The sequence below is a fragment of the Eucalyptus grandis genome, chromosome 9, assembly GCF_016545825.1.
Source record: "Eucalyptus grandis isolate ANBG69807.140 chromosome 9, ASM1654582v1, whole genome shotgun sequence".
Taxonomy (NCBI): Eukaryota; Viridiplantae; Streptophyta; class Magnoliopsida; order Myrtales; family Myrtaceae; genus Eucalyptus; species Eucalyptus grandis.
The window spans coordinates 31,575,126-31,595,202 of NC_052620.1; the positions used below are offsets into that span (position 1 = coordinate 31,575,126).

A 20,077-nucleotide genomic window follows, 5' to 3' on the forward strand; every position below is an offset into this window, starting at 1 on the left:
ACCTGCATTTTGGCTGGACCTGGGGGATGTTCTTGATTATCAGTAGCTGAGCTCAAAATGAATCTGCAAGACCAGATCACTTCATAATTTCAATTGATCCATACTTAGTCTAGCTAGCGGTGACGTGGAATCCACGTCGTTATATCAAAGTGGACAGTTTCGGAAGCTACAAAATGATTCAAGTTTCACGTTTTCCTTCAAAGTTACAACTCTTACATTGCGTGCTAGTAAAAACTGATCCCAAAACGTGAAACTGAGGGGAAGACTATACTATTTACAACTATATTTTTGAATGCTATCGATAATAATGAATCTAAGTTTAGCACTCTACTCCACTGGTTCATGGGGTTGGCCCAGCATTTAAATGCCGATGTAATGTTGACCCGCAAATTATTGAACGAACTGGGGTACATTCACATCATTTTACGCTTGTATGCATGTGATGACAAGTCAGTTCAAAGTACATAAATTAAAAATGTAGGATAGATCTTAACCATATTTTACTAGAGAGTAGAGAGCACGAGAGACCCCGGTCCTTTATTAATGCCTAGCAGTTCATTGAGCAAATTAGAACCGACACGCGTTGATACTTCTCATGGTCCCTCCCTCCCTCCCTCCCTCTCTCTGTCTCTCTCTCTCTCTCTAGCTCTGCCATCGGCATCAGGCTTTGACGTCGAAGATTTGGTTCTTCCAAGCCTTTTCAACAGCTCAAGTCTAGATTTTCTGGTTCTCTTCAAACCCAAGATCGAAAGATCCAGATTTGGGGAAAAAAGAATTCAGAAACAGGCACCCATTTTCATGGTCACTCCCATCTCACTCTCTATAATGTTGTGCAGTTTCTCTGCTGAGAACCCACTACAGCAGTTTGCTTCTGCTCCAAATTCTTGATCTGGGGTTCTCGAATTTCTCCCTGTTTTTCTTTGTTCATTTTTGTTTCTGGAATATCGAGCTGCTGAAGGCATGGCTCCAAACACGGTCGTGCTGACCATTGAGAAGCCAAACAACAACTTCTCATTGCTTGAGATCAGTGGTCCTGATACATCCCTGCTTCTGGAGCAGAAGCGAAAAGCCGCCAGTCCCAAGCAATTCACATGGCTGCTTCTCCTGAAAGCACACAAAGCTCTGGCATGCGTTTCTTGGTTGGCCATGTCATTGAACAAAACATTTGCCTCTGTCAAGAAACGTGTAAATTCCTCTGCTGACATAGCTGAAGAAGAGCCACAGGGCAGGGGAACTAGACTGTACAGATTCATGAAAGCCTTTCTCTTCATCTCAATCTTTGCCTTGGCGATGGAAGTAATTGCCCATTTCAAGAAATGGAGCTATCTGTCAGTGATTCATCCCTTGGAGGTTCAGGGCCTTGTGCACTGGTCATACATGGCTTGGCTGGCCTTCAGAGCTGATTACATTGCACCATTGGTGATCACGCTCTCTCAATTCTGTGTCGCACTGTTCATGATTCAGTCTCTTGATAGGATGGTGCTGTGCCTTGGGTGCTTCTGGATCAAGTACAGGAAATTGAAGCCCGTGATAGATGAAGCAGCATTTGACATTGAGGATTCTTCGAATTTTCCCATGGTTCTTGTTCAGATCCCTATGTGCAATGAGAGAGAGGTATGTAACCAAACATACTTGCACTTCATCAGAGGTTCAGTTTCCTTTTTTCTGGGCTCCCAGTTTACGTGTTTTAATAGATTCTGGAAAAATTACTCTGGGATGTAATGAATGGATTGCAGTAGAGTCTAGGAATTGATTCTGACGAATGATTGCTCAAATAATTGCGCTTTATTTGAACTGAGATCTTGTGAATTTCACTCTGGCCATGTCTTTCCAATCTATCACCCAATTAGGTGATTGCAGCACGTCATAATTTATTCATTTTTCACAATGAGGCTAAAGTATGGAACTTTTACATAGGTGTATGCTCAGTCGATTGGGGCAGCTTGTCAGTTGGATTGGCCCAAAGACAGGATTTTAATTCAGGTTCTGGATGATTCGGATGATGGAAATGTACAGCTTCTTATAAAGGATGAAGTATCCTCGTGGCGCGAAAAGGGGGCGAACATAATATACAGGCATCGATTAATTCGAACAGGTTACAAAGCCGGGAATCTCAATTCAGCCATGTCCTGTGATTATGTGAAAGACTATGAATTCGTGGCAATTTTCGATGCGGACTTCCAGCCTAATCCTGATTTTTTAAAGCTTACGGTCCCTCATTTCAAGGTACATACAGAGATTACAGTCACACATAAAATTTCCAGTTTTACTTCTTATGAAGAATGAAACAGATTATGTAAACTATTTGCAGGGCAATCCTGACTTGGGTTTGGTCCAAGCTCGCTGGTCGTTTGTGAACAAGGACGAGAACTTACTCACGAGACTTCAGAACGTCAACCTGTGCTTCCATTTTGAGGTGGAGCAGCAAGTGAACGGCATTTTCCTTAATTTCTTTGGATTCAACGGGACCGCTGGCGTGTGGAGAATCAAGGCATTGGAGGACTCAGGAGGATGGCTTGAGAGAACGACTGTTGAGGACATGGATATTGCAGTCCGAGCACACTTGAAGGGATGGAAATTCATTTTTCTTAATGATGTGAGGGTGCTTTGCGAACTTCCTGAGTCTTATGAAGCTTACAAGAAGCAACAGCACCGGTGGCACTCAGGCCCGATGCAGCTGTTCCGATTGTGTCTTCCTGCCATAATTACTTCGAAGGTGAGACAAATATAACAAATTAGAAGTGTGATAGTTCTCCATTTGCTAGCTGTGTCAGCATCAGCAACATGACTAATCTATGATTTCTGGACAAACTTAACTTGTTGTACTAATTACATGCTCGTCCATGTTCTTCCAGATAACGGTGTGGAAGAAGGCCAATCTAATATTCCTCTTCTTCTTGTTGAGGAAGCTCATACTTCCCTTTTACTCATTCACATTATTCTGCATCATCCTCCCATTGACCATGTTTATACCCGAGGCCGAGCTCCCTCTCTGGGTGATCTGTTACGTACCCATTTTCATGTCACTACTCAACATCCTCCCTGCGCCAAAGTCCTTCCCTTTCCTGGTCCCCTACCTGCTATTCGAGAACACCATGTCGGTGACCAAGTTCAATGCGATGATCTCGGGGTTGTTTCAGCTTGGAAGTGCTTATGAATGGATTGTGACCAAGAAGACTGGTCGGTCCTCTGAATCCGATCTATTGGCATTCGCAGAAAGGGAGGAGAAGTCTTTGAACGAGGAGAAGATCCAGAGGAGGCATTCGGATTCGGGTTTGGAGATGTTGAGCAAATTGAAGGAAAAGGGCGCATTTCCAGCGAGGAAAAGGAATAGGATATACAGGAAGGAGCTGGTGCTCGCTTTTTTACTCCTGACGGCGTCAGCTCGAAGCTTTTATCGGCTCATGGAGTGCATTTCTATTTCTTGCTGTTCCAAGGGCTGTCTTTCCTGGTCGTCGGCTTGGATTTGATCGGGGAGCAAGTGAGCTAACGCGGGAGTGTGTAAATGCATTGAGGTTAATATCACCGGCAGCTTTGTTGTAGTTTGAGCAAATGATATCCAGATAAAGAGAAGGTCGAATATCCAGCTCCATTATAAATTTGGATGGACTGGGACTATCAGATGCTAGTAGAAACAAGCGCATTTGTTGTTAATAGGGAGGTATAAAAGCTTATAGTCGGATTCATTTTAGAATAATTGTGTTATTAATGTTTGCAATAAAGACAAATTATCATATATTAAAGTAAATTTGTTTGCAGTGAAGGTCATTTGATTTGCTCTAGAAGGTGATGGCAACAAATTTTCGAGCAGTACCTTTCTCGAGCTTCCACGAAGTGTTTCGTGGCTTTCGGCAAATAAGAACTGTCGAGTATTGACCCAGATTAGGAAAAGGGGAAACAAAACCAAATTGAAGCTAGGAGCACAGTGATCCAAACAATGAGCACAAAAAGCCATCATCTACTGTTTAGTTTACCAGAAAGTGAAATGTAGCATCTACCTTAGAAAAGGTTGCCACATATTGTGATAGCTAGGAAAACAATCAATAAGCTGTCAGTATCGTCCTGGAAAATGCACATAGGAATTCAATATCTGCAGTACTTTTCCTAGTTGGCTGGGACTAAATTAGTCCTAGCTTTTCTATCTTTGACAAAATCTGAGTGTTGCCACTTCAGTTTCCCTCTTAATGTCGTCCATGTATCAGTCCATGGCATTAACATCTCTACCGTTGTCAAGATATCATCAAAGTTCAGGCAGTGCTGTCACGAAAATGCTTTGCTAAGCAGGCTTCACGAGCTATCGTGAGAATGGCCAATCGTCTCCTAGCCTTTCCAAATAATGAGCCTCATGCTTTGCATTTTGATGTTCACGAAGGAAGCACAACTCATATGAACTTGTGTAAGGGTTGTTCAGGCCATTAACTCACGACAATCATGTAGAAACCTCATAATCTACTGCTTTCCTGGTGTTTTTCTTTTTCTTTTTTTTTTTAACGTTGTAAAGACTGCATCAGTACTCAGTCGGTTTTTGGTGTCGCTGAAATTGTAAAGAACTGTCCATCCTACTGATATTGGAGTAGCTTTCCCGAAACTAAGAGTAAATCTCCATCCATTATTATGTACATCTAGAACACATCAAAGCCAAAATGGTTCCTTCAAACGTAAGGCAAAAATACGAAACAAGCACCAACCCGCTTCCCCTGTTCCTGGCTTACTTTTGCGTATAGATCCTGTCAATCTAAGGCACAATTAAAGAAAACAAAGCTGCTGTTTAGCATGCAAGTTGTTTTGAGATTGTTTATGCGATTAATCCAAACCGTTCTCGAGCGATAGAGTCACGATCTCTTGAGAGCGAATCGAATTATCTTAATCTAGACTGATTTCGGGGCATGTAGAGAGTGTTTGGAGCATGACCAATTATTTTATGCGTAGGATGCATGACTTGAAGTGATGTGTTTGACCAACTTAACTCTTTTTCTCGAATTTGACGGGCTTTGTCGCAAGTCGTGGCCACGTTTGTCCACAGAGGAAGAGCTATCGCATGGAGCAGAAGAAAAAGCCCAAAGAAAAGGAACAAGCTTTTGAGAGCCGGCCTATGGCTATGGCGACCTTTCACCTCCTTCCTTTTCCCGCCAGAGCCCATTCTCAGTTCTGATTTGTTTCACTTTTTGTACATCCGTGTCTTCTCATCATTCCCCACCTTTCTTGTCGAACTGATAATCACGGGCCACTGCAGAGGCCTGGCCAATTACTGTGCAGTTAACACGGTAGAGACTACGCTTACAAACTCCTCCCTCTCTCCCTCTCTCTCTCTCTCGCGCACAATTCGTAATTTCACTCGGGTTGCAGGCAGGCCATCTGGGTTCCTTCCCTTTTTCCTTTTGCTGAGCCGAGCATGGTAATTCGACGGTTCCATTGAGAGCGAAGTTCAAGCTTTCATTGGATTGTCGTCTCTAATGTGAGTTTTTGCTGGTGGAAGACCCTTTTTCTTTGCGAAGCTTTTTGCTCTGGAAAGGTCGAGCTTTTCTCTCTGGATCATCGATGGAGGAGGAGAAGAATGCTTTTTATGTTGTGCGCAAGGGGGATGTTGTTGGTGTTTACAAGAGTTTATCCGATTGCCAAGCTCAAGTTGGATCATCTGTAAGTTCTTTTTCTGGATAAAGAAGAGGGCTAAAGGTTGAGCATTTTCGTTGTTCTCATGCATGGTCTATTATGGTGGTGTTATCGCCTGAAATGTGATGTTTCGTGGGTGTTCTCTATCTGGTAAAATGTTCGAACCTGTCAAGGTGAAACTTCAGATAAGTACAGTTACAGATGAATTTCGTGCATGTAGTTGGGCTTACTGGGTCATGTTGAAGGTGGAGGGCGTCCTTGATGTGAAGATGTTTCTCTTATTCCCGACTGAAAACGTGGCCCTGTCAGCAGACTTTAAACTGATAACTCTGTTTTGTTCCTATTTCTATGGAATGATGCAGCTTTTGTTAAGATAGAATAACTCTTGTCTGGTGCCGTTGCAATGACCGTATGGTGGTGGTTCTATATTGTATTGGTTAATTATACCTGATTATCCATTTAATTGGAAGGAAAGAGTTATTCCATTTGCTCAATCATGTCAGGTACATGATCCGCCGGTCAGTGTGTTCAAAGGGTATTGTTTGCCAAAGGAGGCTGAAGAGTTCCTAATGTCACGTGGTCTTAAAAATGCTTCTTACACTGTCGATGCTGCAGATTTGAAGAATAATATTTTCGGTCATCTTGTGCATTGCCCTGATCAGGTTAGGTGATCTGGGTCATGTTCTGTTGTTGCAAGACAGTTGATGTCATACTATGGGTAGAGGTTCCTTTGTACCATCAAAAGGCTGCGCGTGATTGCCTTCGCATTTATCTATTTACGAGATGCTTGTGCTTGTGTCCCCATACATTCATGTGTAATTGGGTTGCTGACTTTTGTTGTTACTCTACACATGTTGGTGCTACCTAGAAATATTGGAGTTGTCTAAAAACAATTTAAGTAGATGGGCACCGTATCATTCTTCTGTGCTTTGCTGGCCCAGCATTCTATGTCACTATACGAAAAATTTTATGAGCTGAAATATTTTGATATGGAATATTTGTCACATTAATATTACAAGCCATGCATTCTCATTCTCAGCAACCGGCTTCTTTTAGAAGGTCTACCGTCAACAAGGAGTATCCATTACAGAGTCCGCAGAGATTGCTCACATCAGGTTTAAATGTCAGTTAATTTTTGCTTAACATACATCTTGTCATCTGATTTTCTTCTATTGTATAAACTTCATAATGGAACGGCTTCAACAGTGGTGTAGTTATGGCTTTACCAGGTTTATGCATCAACTAGCAACAAGCAGTTTGCATAAATTGACTAAGTACATTCTTAAGTAAACTTAAATTTGCTTCTTTCAACCTGGAAAATTTATGTAAAAATAGTCTTTTTCCTTAAAAAAGAAAGAGCTTAGTGAGACAGCTCATAGAAAAAAAGGACAGAGGCTCACTGTAATGCTTAAAGCGGCTTGAGACACTGAAATCAACAATTTTTTGCTTTTCCTTTGCCAGAAGATTTTACGTTTACTTTGGATCTTTTTCCCTTCTAGTACACTAAAATGAAGCCTTTGCCTGTTTTCGCACATTATATCGGCTTTTTCATCTTGTGCCAAATTTATGTCTTCTCATTAATCGATTCTATCACACTAGAAGGGCTGAATACAAGCATTAACCATGATGCTTTGGATTCTACAATGTGAATGGAAAAGTTGGCTTGTGCAGGCAGTTGGGTCATCCGCAATTTCCCCTAGTTCCTTGAGGTCTGCATCATTCTGCTTTGTGCAGGCAGTTGGGTCATCCACAATTTCCCCTGGTTCCTTGCAAAAGAACTTCAACTTAGAGAATGTAATTGCTAGTCCAACAATATCCTCCAATCATGTATGCTATTTTTGATAGTTCTAGTAAATGTGCATCTGGGTTCTTTTTATTCTCATTATATGCAGTCCTCATTTATACTGCCATACTGGATGCTGCCATACCGAAACAAGGTTTTCAGTGAATTTTGTTCTGAAAGTGATGTTGAAACTGAATAGCATGCCCCCGCAAAAATAAAGGGATCGGTTTGTGTTTGAAAAGCTAAGGACCTCTGGGGACATAATTTTTTTGTTTTCATCAGAGTTGAAAAAGTGGCCCAAGATTATTGCAGTATGTTTTCATGGTCAACTGAAATTTTCAGAGTGTTAGTCTCCGTGGTCAATGTATTAAATGCAAGTGTCCTACACTCAGTTATATGAGCATTATTCGTAGTAACTTTCCTATAATTCTTGGATTAGTTTTTGTATGTGACTATTGAGAATGGCTAGCCTTAAACCCAATGGCACTTGCTCTTTCATTCATCTGGGTTTGAGAATTGCAAAACTAAGACTTTGTTTCTGGCCTGTACAGGACAACTCTGCTGTAATTTCTAGCTAATTATCTTCTTTTTCTATATATGCAGTTGTCATGTATAATTGAATTTGATGGTGCTTCTAAAGGAAATCCTGGACAAGCTGGTGCTGGAGCTGTTCTGCGTGCCGCAGACGGAAGTGTGGTATGCAATCACCAGATAGAATGATTCAAATCAATGTTTTTAGGTTACTGTGTTCTTTTAATGACTTACTTCTGTTTCTGAACCTGCATCTTCGTAGTTTTGTCGGTTACGTGAAGGTGTAGGCATTGCTACAAACAATGTTGCTGAATATCGAGCCGTAATTTTGGGGTTGAGATATGCTCTGCAGAAAGGTTTTAACCATGTTCGAGTTCGGGGAGACTCGCAACTTGTCTGTATGCAGGTTACTCACATCCAAATCTTTCTGTATTTGATGTTCTCTTGTTTGCACCCACGGCCATGGACACACGTTTGTCAAGCAAAGTGGGAGAGTTGCTTTAGATGTGAAGCACTCCTCCATTGTCATTGCTTTAGATGTAAAGTTTCCTCTTTTGAGCAAAATTATTCAGCAGTGTGCTGCATCATTGGTCAGGGGTTGTCTATTTGCTATTTTACTTTGTTTATTGTGTTCAGATATTAACCTCTCACCTGACATTGTTTTTCCTGGTAATAACAGTGTATTGGCATACTGCAATGACTGTTATTGGCAGTATCTAGTATATCTATGTATTTGTTTATATCTAGTATATCTATGTATTTGTTTTTGGCTTCATCTGATTGCTTGTGGCTCAAACCTTTTCAAATGTGTCTAGATAGATCTGGTGATGCTTACATATCGGTATGTTGAAATGCATGAATGAAATCATGAGTTATGAATTAGACTTATTCACTATGTTAGCATAAACCATTAGGTGAAGGAGATTGCATCAATATAAAATCCAGTCAAACTTAAATTTAAGCAATGTGGAACATAGCTTAATACCCCCTCTCATGCAAGTTGGATGGAGGACAATTGTGTTGCATGTGGAATAGCAGAACAGGGATGGAAGAATTTGAGAATCCACATGAGAGGTTATTGATTAATTAGTTTATGGAGGATCCAGGAGTCCAATCCCAAAGAGAGAGACTGCAAGTGTAAGGCCCACTGCAACCCGTGAGTAATGTTGGATATACCTTGGATAGATTTTGACTAAGAAGGTCCAGTGAAATTTGTGCACCCATTGATGACTTGTACAGTGAGATATCTTATTAAGGCTTTAGTCAATAGTCACTATTTCTAAATGTCATAACCTCTTTGGTTGTCTAATTATCCTGCTGCAATGAACCAGGAAAAATGTGGCAGCTTTGCCCTATAGTTTACGCTGACTACTGCAGGAAGGCCAGGAGAGCTATTTAAGCATTCATATTTAAAATTTATTACCTGGAGGAACAATCTGTACATGAAGAGCGATTTCTGCATTTTGTACATAATTTGAATGCGTAGCTTTGAAGTGTATCTGTCAACTGGCAAAAGTTTTTATTCCCCCAATTTATTCTCACATGATTGGTATTTATATCTGCATCATATAACAAGACCCTAATTTTGGTCCTTGTGCTGCTAAATATCTGAGTGCTTAATCTTCTCCAAGCACATCATTGCTGTATTCACCTTTAAAGTTTGATCCAACAGATCCAGGGTCTATGGAAGACAAAAAAACAGAATATGGCAGACTTGTGTAAGGCAGCTAAAGAACTCACGGATCAATTTTCATCATTTGAGATCAGTCATATTGTCAGGGTACAGACAGATTATGTTTTTCCTTTTCAGAAGCTCTATGTGATATCTAGACTACTGAAAAACTATTGAATTTCAGTTTCAGGGTTGTGGTTAGGAGTCTTTTTACATGACCTTTATCAAATGTGCTTAAAAGATGCAATCTTAATGTTTTTTGGCATCTTAGTGTTAAGTTAATATAAGAATGGCCTCCCATGACAGATGTGAACTTGATAGGCTAATGTTTCATTTGGCATTTGAACTCCCCATTTTGCCAGACAAGCACTCGATTCTGGTTTAAGGATTTAGTTAGGTTCTATAACTATTAGCTTGTCATGTTGCATGGCCTTTTGATGACATTCTATTGGTTGCGGGGAGGGGGAGTTAACAATTTTCCTGAACTGTTTACTGAGCAACGAGACAACGAGACTGCGCTTATTGCCAGAACAAGTTAGGAAATACTTTTTTTGAGCTCTGAAATATAGTTGACTTAATGCAGTCACGTTATATGATCAACCATTTGTCATGACTGGGCGGTCTTCTTGTCTCTAATGACATTTTCGTTTTCCAGGATCTCAATTCCGAAGCTGATGCCCAAGCTAATCTGGCCATATATCTAAGGGGTGCGTGCTTGTCTTAAGCAAATTCATATAGCTTTTACTTCATTAGACATTTAAAGAAAGTCTCATTGTTCTCTTGCAGAAGGTCAAGTTGAGGTGGATCATATCTAGTGCAGGCCGGAGGCCTCAGCTGCTAATTCTGGGTAATTCTTGCGATCGTGTTCTATATGACATGGTGGTTAATTTAGGTGCTGGACCAACTATGTACATGTAACACTTAATCATATGACTCGTAGGTAACAATCTGGATGCTGTAGGACTAGTTATATAGCGAAAGTATCTATCTTGTGTGCTATCAAGCAGTCGTCATGCCAGTGCATGGGAAACTTTGAGTTCGCGCTTGGTGCATCCGAAAGACCCATTGGGGTTGCTTGATTATTTGCAGCTACGCTGCTGCGTAGGTCGATTTGCCATCTGGCTGGACGTTGGCCCTGCCAAGCGCCATGAGGAGGTGTGCATCGCTGTAACTTCGGAAGATTGCGATACATCATATGCATGATTGTCTAGGTAGGCATAGCAATCTGGGATGTGGCCACCAGTTCTCATGCACTAAGGAGTACCGACACACGATATGATCCGACACGTCGTTTTTCAATAAATAGAGAATTTCGACACGTTGAGACACGTTGTATATTAAATATATATTTTCTTATATACATAATAAATTATCATTTTTATGATTATTTCAATCAAATTAATTGGAATCAAATTCATAAATAGTTAAATAATTAAAAAATCCTAGAATAAATATATACTGAAAATATTAATCTGTCATTTATTAATATCATTTATTGTTTCAATTTGACAAATTCAAATCTATTTTAATAATTCATAAAATTTGGAGAAAAAATAAACGATTCATATTCGGACTCGTATGTTAGATATGTTGGAAGATGAGAAAAAAAAAAACTTAATGGGTGAATTGTGTATCACAAGAAGTGGGAGTCAAGAGAGAAGAGAATACTATGTTTTTATTATTTCTCCATTTATTATTTTTATTATTGTTTTAATTTTTGGATATACATATTTTGATATCTCATTTATTGAATTTTTAAAATTGATCTTGATATTGGAATCATATGTTGGAAACTTGTATATCAGAATTCCAACTTGAGTATTAGAGAGTGTCGAGAAAGTTAATCAGGTGTCGAATTTTTTTACACGTGTTGATCGAGTATCGGAGAGTACGGACATGTGTCGAAGTGTCCGACATAACACGAAAGCTCTTGGAGACACTGCTTTATAGCTCCTGCATGGTACCTCAAAAAGGTTTATCTTTGATGGGTACCTTGTTGGTGTCATTATTTATTACATCCTTGCATGTTCCAACATGAGTGTCTTAAATGCCTAAATGGCACGATCTCATGGGATTCCCGACGTAAAGCCGTGAGAACTGTTATCTGTTAAGGGCCAATTTGGTGGCATTACGATCTGAGGCAACAGTTTTCCTTTCATCTGCATTATGTTTGCGGTAATTTGTGGCGAGCACGTTGATCGGGGAGGCATTTTGTTATCTTCAGACTCGGGTATGCTAAGGTTGAATGGCGTTGCTCACTAGAGTCAACTCTTGTCAGACTCTATACACATGGGCACAGTTCTTCATTTCAGGGCGGGGAAGGTTCATCGGGATTATTTTTTTCTCGGATCTGCTTCACAGGATGCAAATGTCAGGTAGTACTCATTGAAAATATTTTTGCAAGCAAAGAAGCTGCAAGTAAGCTCGTCCTTAGTTGACACTGGAAACAGGGAAACGAGGCAAAAGTCAAAAGTTTCGAGGAAATGCATTGCATTTTCAAAGATTTCTGAAGTCCCTTAGCGCAAAATAGGTCTCTAGAGTTTTGGTATCTAAATGCTACCCTCATCACACGAGATGTCGCTGGTGAGCCAGATTTAGCGGCCAGCGCGCCGAATTTGACTCGTTGTTTGAGGTTTTCTAAAATATAAAAATAAAAAATGTCTATTTTAAGTATAGTGTTTTTTTTTTTATGCAGCATTTACCCCCAAAATTATTTCCCGATGCACTTTTAAATGATAAATTTTTAAATACGTTTTGCATTTATAAAGAAAACCCTTTCACCTCAAAACGCGGCCACGTTGTACGTGGGGCATTGGAAGAGGAGATTCCCTGCGTAGGAACTAGCATGAGCTGTACACCAGAATCGATAGTTCTCGACTGGACAAATTCATCGAGCCAAGTGTTGCATGGTTCAGGATCAGAGGCATGGATAAAGCCGCTCTCTCTGTCCAAGTACTGGGCTGATGCAGAAGATATACATTCATCTGGGGGAAGCTGAAACTGCAAATTCCTATTGCCCCCAAATGTCACCTTGCACATCTGTCCAGAATAAAAAAAAAAACAGAAAGATATTGAAGACCTATTGAGTGTCACTACTTGAGTGTATAAATACAATGAGGTTAGGTTCAAAGTTCATCACTCAACAAATAGACTTCTCTTCTCCTCCTTCCTCTTCCCTGCCTTGTAACCATGGCTTTGAAGGTTGGTCTCCTGCTGGTTGCAGCTCTGCTCTTAGTCAATGCCACGGTATGAAGCCCTTTTTTAGCCTACTGATCACTTGGTTTGCAATTCCATTTTTCTTTCCCTTCTACTTTGGTTGACTGAGACTTTGGCTTCATTTGTTCTTGTAGGCTATGGTCTCCGCCGATGTCTCTGAAGAGGTAACAAAAAAACCCTTGTGTCTCTCTCAAGATGTTATTTTCCTACAGTGGAATTATTAGGTTCTCCTTTTTTGTATGTGCCAATGTGTACACACTTAGGAAACTTGTGAGAATCATCCCCACTCAGGGGAAGGTGAAACTGAAGCTATATATGCTTTCTTAATCCCATTTCTCTCCCAACTATAAACTATACCACCATTATCACAGTGCTTATTTTTGTGTCCTTTGATTTGCCTTTCCTTTTACTAATATAAGCTCAACTGTTTTCACCTTGCAATGCCAATTATTAATACTTGAGAATATTAATCCATTGCTGAATTTCATTTAAAATTTCCCTCTTCTTTGAATGGGATAAAATAATCAATGTGGTATGCTTTTTGACATGACAGTCACACAAAAAGACAAGACTCCGCTGGCCGAGGCTCCTCATCACGGCAAGGAGAAGCACGAACACCACCACTTCCACCACGACCACGACCACCACCGCCACGACCACCACACCCCACCCCACACTTCCGGGAAGGTCGGCCAGGCCACTCCTCCCCACCCTGCCCCCACCACCCCCACCATCTCCACCACGCCACTCCTCCCCAGCATCCCCACCACCGCACCATCCCTACCACGCCACTCCTCCCGAACATCCCCACCACCCGCACCATCCCTACCACGCCACTCCTCCCGAACATCCCCACCACCCGCACCATCCCTACCACGCCCCTCCCCTCACCACCACTGAGAGCCACCTGCGTCTCCACCAGTACGCGGTAAGCAATCATCTCGAGAAAAACAAACTATGAAATGCGACATTAGTTGCATATTTATGCAAACAACATGGTGCATGATCCAATCGACTATACGCTACGTGAAAGCACGTTGCTGTCTGATCTATATCATTTTTCGGAAATCTATAAACGCCACTGATTTTTGACCGATCGGTTTCTTTTCTCCCTCTCTATGTCTGCTACTAAACGAATTAACATTCAAGAAAAGAGGACTCCATGAATGGAATGACTCTCCTGATCATGGAAATTTTCACAACTGCAGGGCATTAAGGACTGCAAAGCCTGCTGCGACAAGGCCAAGTGTGTCCCCTCTGCCAGATCCAGCTGCAAGCCCTGGGACTAATAATATGCTCCTCTTATAGGTTCTAAATTGTACTTTCATTTTGCTTGTGTTTTCTTCAATTGTGGTTTGGAAAGATGTTCTTTTGCTTCTCGTGATATCTCTGTAATAAGTCCTGTGGGGAGGACAATGGCTGCTTTCCGTGTAGAAACCCTGTATTTCTTCTTTCCAGACTGAGTGTTTCTCTCGTTTGGAATTTCTATGATACGAACGAATTGACTGAATTGCTGATCCACCGTTTTCTATGTCATGATCAAGATGAAACGAAGGAAACGGTTGATAAAGTGACCGAATGTTGAACGTTAGATGCTCGTGAATGGAAGAAACTTTATGTTTTGCAGCTGGTAAAAACTTGAGAGATTGATGGGTCGGTTTTGTCCTGGAATATATCCAACATCAATCACATCTCATGCTCATCTCCTTCCTTTTTCGTTTCTCCTTAAAAGACGAGATCTGCAACAGGTCCAGACCAGTTTTCATTGGATTCTCATTCCATCTGATCCTCCCACAGACCGGCGCTGTCAAATTGCCACTCATAAATATTTCCCAAAGGGCAACCATTTTGTCACATTGCCTCGCAACTCTTGCTTTACTTCGACTGGTCAAACGAATAAATTAGATTGGATTCGAGCCGAGTAGAAAATGACCCGATTCAACCAGACCTATTTAACTCGTATTAACTAATATCCAATGCAAATTTTGTGACTTAAACCTAATCCGTAGTTGACCAACCCCATTATTAAAACATATCTATATTTAACTAAATTTAGGAAGACTCATATTGAAACTAATCCGAAAACAGGGAGTAAGCGAACTTGAGATTAATTGAGGGTAAGAGAGTGTAAAGATAATCACAGAGGTAGATTAAGTTTTAATATAACACTAACCCATATAACAACCTAGTACCTTCAAAAATGGATTAAGAAATGAGTTTATGATTTATTTTGACATACTTAATTTTATGCTTGGTGAAGGTTGTATTCTCCCTCATTTTAGTTTGGTTTTGTTTTCTTCAACGTGTCTCCGTATAAGTACGATGTTGGTGGTAATGAGTTGAATTTAAACACCTTGAAAGTGATGGTCTTGTGTCAATCCTATCACCAAGAACCTTGTATCGGGTCACATTCATAGGATTTATCATACCTATCACCAAGAACCTTGTCACATTCATAGGATTTATCATACCTATCACCAAGAACCTCGTGTCGGGTCACATTCATAGGATTTTCCTCGTATGATAGACTCACCCAAACATAATTAATTTCCCAAAAATGGTCGAGTTAACGACAACCCGTGGAAATATTTCATTGAATTGCATTGCTCTCTCGTCATGCTTCACAATGCAAAAAATATTACTTGTGTTGACCGGTTTCTCTAGCATTGCATGTGATTTCACATGGAATTTTGTTATTTTGGTAGGCCGTTTTGATCGTAGTAATTAAATTAATAAAAATATAACGCACTGAGGGCACAAAAAAATCGCGTTATGAGAAATTTCTTGAAAGGGTCTCTGGAGTCCTAACAAGAATGGAGGTTTTTTTTTTAGCCTCTCTTAGAAATATCTTTTGACAAACGGCCAATTGCAATGTAATCGAAGAACTCTTGAGGCGCAGTGCGATTCGTTGAGCATTCTAAGAGGTTTGGCCATGTCATGTCTTAAAATATAGTTGCATTGTATAAATGATTATTTTTCCAATACGTTACTTGAAAGCTCCCGTAAATAATTCAGATATAGTAGGATATGAAAATTAACGTCCTGTAAAAATTAGTCCATGCAATGAAAGTTTATTGTTTAGTCACGATCATATTGAATTAATCACCTCTGGAGGAAAAATAAATTCAATTCCTAAGTAGAAATTCCCAAGTTTTTGATACCATCTTTGTTTCTTTTTCATTGGAATCGATTTGCTCTGGCTTTTTCTTGTCCGAATTCCATTTCTCTCTGCCCCATGGAGTAACTACGCGAGGACAATCATGGAAAAGAAGGGAATACCTATGTCAGACCGGAGGGAAACAAGAAAATCTCTTTAATTCGGTGTTGGCTCGTCCCAAGCTTCAAAGGACATGCCTTGCGTGCGGGTCAATGATCATGTGACGACAAACGCTCTTTAAGTGAAAAAAGGAAAAGGGTAGATGTCGCTTCCCGGTCCAGGGGGGATGTCCTGTCGTTCAACAGCAATTATTAATGCGACTGTAATATATACATTTGATTGAATTTACATCGTTGAAAAATGGTGAATTTGGGTGACTAATGACGTTGATGGTGGTCCGCATTGAATATAATGCACGTTTGAGGTTAATAGAATGGATAATGTCATAAACGATTCCTCAATTTTTGATCGAATGTGCAACGTGATCTCTAAATTTTTAATTTATAAATTTTATATTAATGTGTAATGTCATCCCTAAATATTTAATTTGTTCAATATAATTCTTAAAATCAAATTAGTCATCGGGCCATATGAAGATGTTTAATATCATTGTTACATGAATTCAAATTTAGAAAAAGTATTGAATATTTTCATATAATAGAGGAACTATATTGGATATGTATTTAAAATTCATGAATTGGATTGAATAAAATGAAAATATAGAGATAATATTGTATATTGAGCTAAAGTTTAAGAATCGTGCTAAATAAATTAAAAGTTCATGGATTACATTACATATTCGATTAAAGTTATGAACTATTTATGTTATTTTCTTTTAATATAATTCTTACTGGTGGGTGGGATAATTTAAGTTTCTCACGTTTGAGGGTCGAATATAATACACGTAAGTCTGAGTTCGGTGCAGGCAGCCAATTTACTCATGTGTCCGGGTGATTTGGGCGAGCTGTCTCTGTCATTACCCTTTTCTCACTTTTGCTTTTCCCATGACAGCTTGTAAATATTTCTCCAGAATTCCAATTTTTCTTTTTTTTTACTCAGAACATGTTAATCTTGAGTTTTTCTTTTTGGTGCATATATCTTAGTCTTAAGTTAAATGAAAGGAGAGTTTTAATCCCGTGAGATCGGCTTAGCGATTGAAGAATGCATAAATGTATTGTACAGGGTCGATTTCGACGAATGCATGGACACATGTATTCTCATGTGTTAGGCATCTGCACCAACTTTTGCTACGATTTGCACTATGGTTTCAAGAAATTAGTGCAACGTTTTATGGTACAGAATGTCTATTTGGCGCCATACTCTCTCTCTCTCTCTCTCTCTCTCTCTCTCTGTACTCTGAACCTCTATTTAAAGCTGGAGGTGGAGGAGTTGTATAATGCTGGTTCAGTGATTACTTTAGTAGGTGAGCTTATCACTCCAGCTCTCTCGCTTCAGCTTTCTGCGAGTTCCCACCACAGAATGGCTTCAAAAACTGTGCTCCTGGTGTTGGGTCTTCTTCTTCCTCTGATCACTACCCGGGTATGACCTCGTGTGTAATTTGGTGTGTAATGAGCTTGTTGCCATTTGGGGCACATCTAATCTGGTGTTAACTTCGTTTTGGTAGGTTTCATCTGCTGACAATGAGGAGAAACTCATTTTGAAGGTAATGTGTGGGATCAAGATAGTCTGTTTAAACGAACTTGTTTTCCTTTGGTTTAGATGATGAAGGTCATCAACTAAGTATTTCCTTTGGCCATGGTTCTTGGGCTATGTTTTTTTTTTTCTTTTCTTTTTTTGGGGGGGAGAAAATGATCCCTCAATAATGATGCTTAGATATCTGGTTTTTGAATGATATGCCTTGGTCTGCATCATGTGCTCTTTTTGGTGATGGTTGGCACCGTATTGGAAGTTTAGTCATAGGTTTAGGTGAGTGGGTAAGAGTGGGACAGCGAGCTATTTTAAGTCAAAAACACATGATCCCTCCAAAAGTATCTGAGTCAAACACACGGACTAAATACTCCTCCCAATTTGGGGAAGAACCTTCTATATGGCACCCTTGCCGCGCTGATCTGCTGTCATGGATGAACGGTTGTTCATCCTTGTTGAAGTGCATGATCACGTCGGTATATTTATTGGTACACTTGATAGATACATGAGAGACCTTTTAATGGCGATGCAAAATTTTTGTTCTATAGTCATTAAGGAGTAACGAACTGAACCGAAGTGCAAGATGACCTTGTGAATGGGAAATCCTTCTAGCTGAAGTTTAGATCTGCAATAAAAGGAGCATAACTGCTTGACTTGCTTTGATTTGTCACTGTGGGAATATGTGTAGGCCCCATATGCCGAGATCCCAACACCGGCTCCGGTGAAGGCGCCAGCTCCGGCTACAGTTCCTGTGAAGGCACCTCCTACCCCTGCCCCGGTCACTAAGACCCCACCTCCTCTGCCACCGGTCACTAAGCCTCCCCCTACTCTGCCTCCCGTCCCTAAGCCGCTGCCACCTCCGCTCCCTCCTGTCGCTAAGCCACCGCCTACTGTGCCACCGGTCACACCTCCTGCATCTCCGCCACTGCCACCGGTCAGGTCAAAAGCAGGTAACCATACAACGCATCCTTGACCTCTAGTCTATCATGCCATGTATTGTCACAACATATTCCGGTCCTCTCAGAGGATGGCGATGACGGGATTGTTAGGACCTTAACCATGGATACATAGTCCAACTTTTCTTACTATAAAGGAGCATCGTCATGTGGCGGAGGAAAATAATCAAAAGCATTTTCACATTGTGAAAATTACCGGAAGTCCCCAACACTGCAACACAATCTTATGTAGCCTAGCAACTTTTTACCAGCGTATCTGGTTTTCACAGACATTATGGATCTGATTACACTAAGTTGGGTGAGCCTTTTTTGGTTGCTGCAGATTGTATCCCTCTGTGCGACCAGAGATGCAAGTTGCACTCAAGGAAGAATGTGTGCACGAGGGCTTGCATGACGTGCTGCGACCGGTGCAAATGTGTGCCGCCAGGGACTTATGGAAACCGAGAGCGGTGTGGCAAGTGCTACACCGACATGACCACTCACGGGAACCGTATCAAGTGCCCGTGAAGGCAACTGCAAAACTCATGATCTCCAGCATATCAGTCTCACCGACGTCCTACAACAAAACAACGCAGATGCTAAATAAATTTGGAGGATGGAAAATTGCTGGTTCTCCATTGTAACTACATATGGTGGACAACGTCCAGGGAAGATATGATGGTCCGGGAATATCGGATCAGTAGTAGTATCCGTGTATCTGTCTGGTCTATGTTTGGGTTCTGTATGACTTTATTGTGGTTCTAGTTCTAGTGCTTGTGAAGGCAAATGAACTAGACAACAATCGTTGAGCGCTTGAATGAATCAGCTTGCTAAGTAAGAAAACCGCTTAGCTTATCGTCTGCTCATCTTTTGTTCCTAATCCAAGATAGGCGACAATTTTACTTTCTCTCTCTCTTTCGAGGCCATTGCTAAACAAGGTATCTGATTTGAAACGGTTCTTGAATGCAATGCTCCTGTTTGGATCGCAGGAACGAACCGTCTCCTGCCCACGATCATCGCGACTGAATGAATGTCGTGTCTGTGCTATGTTGTCAGAAGTACTTGAAATGCAATTGAAAGCTGTCCTAAGCTGTACAGGCAAATGCAACAGAAGCCCAATTTCTTTTAAATAGCATTGAAAAATTGTAATTTTCGTTTGTTTCTTTGTTTTGAGGATATTATTTAAACTCATTTCACTTAGTATTAGAAAGAGTTTTTACCAACCTAAGTTCAGGTCATCTTAAATTCTAACATCTGGCTGCTGTTACAATTATGACATGTACGACAGGACATGTTTGCATGTAATTAGATGAGGAAGAAAGCAAGGATGTAGATTTAAGGAAAAAATACTTACGTCATGTCAATTTTACTTAATAAATTAATCACTTTAAAATCAAGAAAACAGATATGAACAATGAATCTCAAATTTTATAGGGTCAAACGCGAATTTGATCGGACATATGATCTTGCTTTTCTTAATGCATTGGAGTTTTCAAAGAGATAAAGAAAACATTTAGTATCTTTTC

The 20,077-nt window shown here is 40.4% G+C and overlaps 4 protein-coding genes across 7 annotated transcripts; all 4 read left to right on the top strand.

Annotated features, from left to right (window-relative positions):
* The first annotated feature begins 764 nt into the window (after nucleotides 1-764).
* LOC104419289 (xyloglucan glycosyltransferase 4) lies at nucleotides 765-3,748 on the top strand. Its single transcript, XM_010030914.3, is given in 5 exon segments — nucleotides 765-1,614; nucleotides 1,918-2,226; nucleotides 2,312-2,716; nucleotides 2,856-3,387; nucleotides 3,390-3,748. Coding segments are annotated over 5 exon segments (2,001 nt in total). The 5' UTR covers nucleotides 765-960; the 3' UTR covers nucleotides 3,491-3,748.
* A 1,491-nt stretch (nucleotides 3,749-5,239) lies between these two features.
* LOC104419290 lies at nucleotides 5,240-10,678 on the top strand. Of its 4 annotated transcripts, XM_039302713.1 has the most exons (10): nucleotides 5,240-5,395; nucleotides 5,477-5,637; nucleotides 6,114-6,272; nucleotides 6,650-6,733; nucleotides 7,282-7,437; nucleotides 7,997-8,089; nucleotides 8,187-8,330; nucleotides 9,597-9,704; nucleotides 10,252-10,303; nucleotides 10,383-10,678. In XM_039302713.1, exons 2-10 carry the CDS (start codon nucleotides 5,539-5,541, stop codon nucleotides 10,409-10,411), a joined length of 924 nt encoding a protein of 307 aa, XP_039158647.1. In that variant the 5' UTR covers nucleotides 5,240-5,395; nucleotides 5,477-5,538; the 3' UTR covers nucleotides 10,412-10,678. The 4 variants fall into 4 exon arrangements, with proteins under 4 accessions (XP_039158647.1, XP_039158648.1, XP_010029217.1 ...); XM_010030915.3 differs by having other exon boundaries at nucleotides 5,245-5,637; XM_010030916.3 differs by having other exon boundaries at nucleotides 5,248-5,637; nucleotides 7,282-7,404.
* Nucleotides 10,679-12,714: 2,036 nt separating this feature from the next.
* On the top strand, nucleotides 12,715-14,331 carry LOC120288150 (pollen-specific leucine-rich repeat extensin-like protein 1). The gene is made up of 4 exons (XM_039301607.1): nucleotides 12,715-12,842; nucleotides 12,947-12,976; nucleotides 13,366-13,740; nucleotides 14,021-14,331. The coding sequence occupies exons 1-4, from the start codon at nucleotides 12,786-12,788 to the stop codon at nucleotides 14,099-14,101; spliced, it is 543 nt and encodes a 180-aa protein (XP_039157541.1). The 5' UTR covers nucleotides 12,715-12,785; the 3' UTR covers nucleotides 14,102-14,331.
* Nucleotides 14,332-17,338: 3,007 nt separating this feature from the next.
* Nucleotides 17,339-19,456, top strand: LOC104419292 (gibberellin-regulated protein 14). Its single transcript, XM_010030918.3, has 4 exons — nucleotides 17,339-17,508; nucleotides 17,594-17,632; nucleotides 18,305-18,566; nucleotides 18,895-19,456. Exons 1-4 carry the CDS (start codon nucleotides 17,449-17,451, stop codon nucleotides 19,077-19,079), a joined length of 546 nt encoding a protein of 181 aa, XP_010029220.3. The 5' UTR covers nucleotides 17,339-17,448; the 3' UTR covers nucleotides 19,080-19,456.
* Nucleotides 19,457-20,077: the final 621 nt, after the last annotated feature.